This window comes from Numida meleagris, unplaced genomic scaffold (assembly GCF_002078875.1).
Source record: "Numida meleagris isolate 19003 breed g44 Domestic line unplaced genomic scaffold, NumMel1.0 unplaced_Scaffold239, whole genome shotgun sequence".
NCBI classification, from domain to species: Eukaryota; Metazoa; Chordata; class Aves; order Galliformes; family Numididae; genus Numida; species Numida meleagris.
In genome coordinates, this window is record NW_018364192.1 from 113,670 (window position 1) to 118,136 (window position 4,467).

The following is a 4,467-nucleotide window of genomic DNA, read 5'->3' on the forward strand; positions in this document are numbered from 1 at the left end:
CCTTTGCTCTTTGGCAGGCCCGTGTGCCTGGAGGTGGCAGACCCAGGCGGGACGTGCCCTGCGGCAGAGCCCTGAGAAGCGGGGAGAGATCCCGCGGTTCAGACGCGCGGCTTCCCGGGACAGCTGCGATGCACGGAGGGCTCGTGGTGCAAGCCGCCCTTGGGCAGCGGCCCGGTCTGGCTGAGCTCAGCGTTTGCAAACGAAGAGGTCAGCGGCGGTTCTATTTCCAGGGGGTGCCGCGGAAGCAGTGCCCAAAGTTAACAGTGTTGGTCTCTGAAATGCGCCGTGCGTTTCCACATAGATGCTGGGACGCATTGGGAAGAAGAAGGACGCTCTGGCAGATCAGAGCGGCCGAGAGAATTCCGGTCTGTGTATTTCCGTCGGTCCGCAGGTACGGCAGGCCCCGAACGGGGCAGCGCGCCCAGGCACGGCTCTGGAGCCACGTGTGCCGGCGGATGCTCCTTCTGCTGAGGACAGGCAATGGGTGGAACCGAGCGGTGGGTTGGGAGGGCTGAAAAGCGTCGGAACAAAGGAAGAGAGTGAAGATGAAGATGGATGGAAAAGTGCAGTGTGAAGCAGAGGCTGTGCTTCCAAGTAGTGCTGTCGCAAAGCCCGGCAACGTCCGTAGACAAGTATGTACAAAGACATGCAGGAAGTAGAAATGAAAGCGTACGTTTTGTGCGTGCTTCTTGTCGCCAATACTCTGGCAGCAATCACTCAAACCGTAACCTGCAACCAACGACATTCCCTGACTGCCTTTGTGAATAAAATGATAGGTGCCATCAGAAGCGAGAATACAGTTTAACCTGAGCTAAGTAGACACTGGGTCATCGTGCCTAAAAACAAGCGTGTGAGCATGAGTTTCAATCCCTGCTGTTAAAGCGCAAGTGTCATTACATCGATGAGTTGCGGTGTTTCCTAAGGCATGGGAAAATTAAAGGAGAAAGTCCCCTGAATCTTCATGGCAGGCTAGTGACAAAAGATCGCTCCCATCCCAAAATTCTGCGCAAGCTTTTCACTTAAATGAACTGTTCCATCCTTCAGTAAAATGAAATCACTCAGAAAGCACAGGTAAACAAACGCTGCTGAATGGATTCTGTTTTGGAAGTCATTAACTCTTCGCTGTTGCCCGACACTGGCAAAGTGCTCTGAGCACCTAGCAAATCCCTGGCCCTCGGTGCAGACAGTAACTGGACAGCAGCTAAAACGGAACGGGACAAACAGTGATGTTGGCTGCAGCATTTTTGATACTCGTCTGTGCACACCTGCACTTTTTCCTTCCTTCACGTGGCATAACAGAAGCGACCACGTTGGGGTATGTTTGTTTCCTGCACTGGGGCCACGTTCAGCCAAGAGTTCCAGCGAGAAAGCTGAGGCGCACGGGGCTGAGCAGCCTCGTGGCAGTCCTCCAGCAGAGGGCATGGGGACAGCGGTGCTGTGCCTGCAGGGCATGCTGGTGCTGGCCACTGGCAGCTCCCGTGTCCCTGCTCAGCTGTGCTGTCTCTCTGCAGGTGCTAGTGCAAAAGAAGTTCCCCAGCTACTGGAACCCAGTGATGTGCCTGGGCAGGCACACCGTGCTCGCCATCACTGCAAGGAGGCAAGTGCCCCAGAGCCTGGCCGTGGCAGGGCGTCTCCGCAGCAGGGGCCTGATGGCAGCAGGCGTGCCCCAGCTGCCAGCGTCCAACAGGCGGTTCCTCTCCGGCAACATGCCAGCCCCAAAGCCCTTCCCTCCTGGAGAGGGGCCAAAGGCCATTTTGTAGGAGCTGCGGGCTGGGATAATGACTGGTGACCGCAGTAGGTCTCCACTGGGGCAGCCGTTCCTGAGGCTGCCAGGAGGGCGGGCCTCCGTTCCAGGCTCTTGTCCTGTTCAGGGGAAGCCTGGGCGCCTTGTCAGCACCCCGCCAGGTGCCTGGCAGAGTGGCCGCTCCAGGAGCTGCCACTGCATCCTCTGTCAAACCGGCAGCTTTTGACTTCTCAGGCTCTGCTGCCCTACATCAAGTGCAAGAGGGTGAAAGCGCGCCGGTGTGCTGTGGGGAGGATTGCCAGACTGAGCCGGGTCCTGGTCACCCCTGCTCTGATGGAGGTAAGGGGCCGGCGGGACAGGCAGCATCTAAGCCCCCTTCCTGGTGCCCCAGCAGGTCTGGGGCAGAGTCCCCTAGACACCAAAATCCCGCAGCCGCTCCAAACCCTTCAGCAGTTCCCACCGAAGGCAGTCAGTGTGCTCCTCGCCTAGACACGGGTCTGCCATGGCTCGGGCCCCTGCGTGGCCCAGGGCAGAGCTGGCCAAAGCGCTGGCGCTCAGCTCCTGTGGCGCTTGGCCCGCTGCTGGCTCGGGGGGGTCAGGGCTTTTGTCCCAGGCGCGCTAGTTTAGCGCAGCTAACTCTGCCTTTCCTTGGATCGTCAGAGCTCGTCTGAACAGAGTAAAAACAGGGACGGCGTTTCCTGCTCAGAAGACAAGTGTGAGACGCTGCTGGGGCAGCTGTTGGGGCACCTGACCCTGTGCCGTGCCGAGGTGGACCAGGAGATCCGCCATGGGTCTGAGGAGGCTCTGCGTGCCATCCACAGCGTCTTCGTAGCTCGAGAGAGTAAGAGGGGCTGGGACGGGCTGGGGTGTTCCACACAGTAAGGCCAGGCAAGGCAGTGCACCTCTTTGGCCGCCCTCCTCGCCTTCGAGAGCCTGTAGCAGCAGCATTGCAGGGCGTCTCACCTCCTTCAGAGCAGAAGGCTGCACCTCGCTCTCCTGCCTTTCTGCAGCCCGAGAGGTGGTCTTGCCTTCTCCCTGTTGAGACAGGCACACTTCTGCCCTGGTATATCCACAGCTCCCCACACAGTAGAGGGCGGCCGTCTTTGGCAGCCTCTGAGCTTTGGCACAAGCAGAGCTGTCCTCGGTGCTCTCTCGTGCCTACTCCAACCTCCAACTTGTCCGTCCTTCCTACCGCTCACTCTCTGTTTCTCCTGCTGCCCAGGTTACTCGGTGGCACGTGCCGGTCAAAGTCTGTATGCGGAGGGGGAATGGCGGCCCTGCTTCCGGCCCTACTATCTTTTTGAGGAGAAAATGGTGAGCAGCTCGTCCCCTGCTGGGATACGTGAGTGGGGGGTTGACAGGAGGCTCAGATGAGCCAGCGCACCGCTAAGTGGGGGCACGAGGCAGGGGCTGTCTCGGCCTCTCCGCAAGCCGGCTGCAGGGTGGAAGCATGTCTGAGCAGGGAGTAGCCAAAGACTTTATCCCCGTGTGAGAGCTGCGACTGCAGCTGTTGTGGAGCCCCAGCTGTTTGCAGAGCCAGTGCTCCGTGACCCTGACTTCCACCCCAGCCTTGGCCCTGCACAACAGCTTCCTCTCTGCACCCACTGAGGCCGCAGTCAGCCCAGCGCAGCCCAGCGCAGGCCTCGCTCTGGGCTCTCCTAGGGGCACAGTGCCAGCGCTGCCCTGGGTCTCTCTGTCCAGAGCCACCCTTGCTGCTCACCTGCGCCCCACCACCATTAAACACAGTTCATTGGGTCTTCTCTCCCTTCCTCCTTCCCACGGGCACTGGGCAGGCTGCTCCTCCCCATGGAGAGGGGGAACTTGGTCCTCACCGTCCTGGAGGGCATGGTGCAGCCGAGGGTCTCCGACACTGGGGTGGTTGCCACCATGTTGGATGAGGTCCTGAGAGATGGGGCCTCTAAGCTCTCGAATGTAAGCAGTTCTCAGCCAGGTTGCAGTGTGCTTTTGCCCTCTGGGGGCTGCTTCTCCCAAGCTGAGAGCCGGGCAGGGGAGCTGGGTTGGCTGTTCAGCCCAGAGAAGTGCGGCAGGAGGGAAGCAGCCGTTCCCGGTGGCAGCTGGGGCTGTGGCTGTGCTCCGTCTCAGTCCTCTTGTGTCTCCTGCAGGTGCCTGAGATCCTGCGGAGCATCTATGAACACCTGATGTTGCTCAGCAAGGAGTCGCTCCGGGACATCGTGATCCGGACCCTTTTCCAGATCACACCCTTGGACCCCCAGTGTGTGGTCAGGGCCATGCTGCGTGACATCCCATGGTGTGACAGGTGCGGGGCCTGCCCACCTCGTGCACAGCTCAAGACCCTCGGGGCCAGCACAGGCCAAGGGATGGTGGCTGGGGCAGCCCCTCACACCGTGTGCTTTGTCTCTGCAGGCTTTCCACAACCATGTGGCAGACGATGGTCTCCGAGCCCAGCCTTGCAAAGCAGGTGGTGTACAACCTGCTGATGCAGCGGCCACAGACCAAGCACGATGGCTTTGGCCCAGGCCGCAACTGCGTCCATCACCTGCATGTGGGTTTCTGGATGACGCCTTGCTCACTCCCGGCGCGGCTGCGCTCCCCTCCCCTCCCGTCTGCAGCCCCTCGTCCTCTCTTCCCCTGCCCTCGATCCCCAAGCTCCCAGCCTGCAGGCTCAGGCAGCATTGCAGGGGCAGCTGTGCAGTGAGGGCCGTCCCTGGGTGTTTTCTGCAGATAATCCGTGCCTTGCACGC

The 4,467-nt window shown here is 60.3% G+C and overlaps 1 protein-coding gene across 2 annotated transcripts; it reads left to right on the top strand.

The window, feature by feature from the left end:
* Window positions 1-6: 6 nt before the first annotated feature.
* LOC110390868 lies at window positions 7-4,451 on the top strand. Of its 2 annotated transcripts, XM_021382420.1 has the most exons (7): window positions 7-1,315; window positions 1,979-2,083; window positions 2,405-2,585; window positions 2,967-3,058; window positions 3,527-3,676; window positions 3,868-4,022; window positions 4,130-4,451. In XM_021382420.1, exons 2-7 carry the CDS (start codon window positions 2,078-2,080, stop codon window positions 4,419-4,421), a joined length of 876 nt encoding a protein of 291 aa, XP_021238095.1. In that variant the 5' UTR covers window positions 7-1,315; window positions 1,979-2,077; the 3' UTR covers window positions 4,422-4,451. The 2 variants fall into 2 exon arrangements, with proteins under 2 accessions (XP_021238095.1, XP_021238096.1); XM_021382421.1 differs by lacking the exon at window positions 3,527-3,676.
* The last annotated feature ends 16 nt before the right edge of the window (window positions 4,452-4,467 follow it).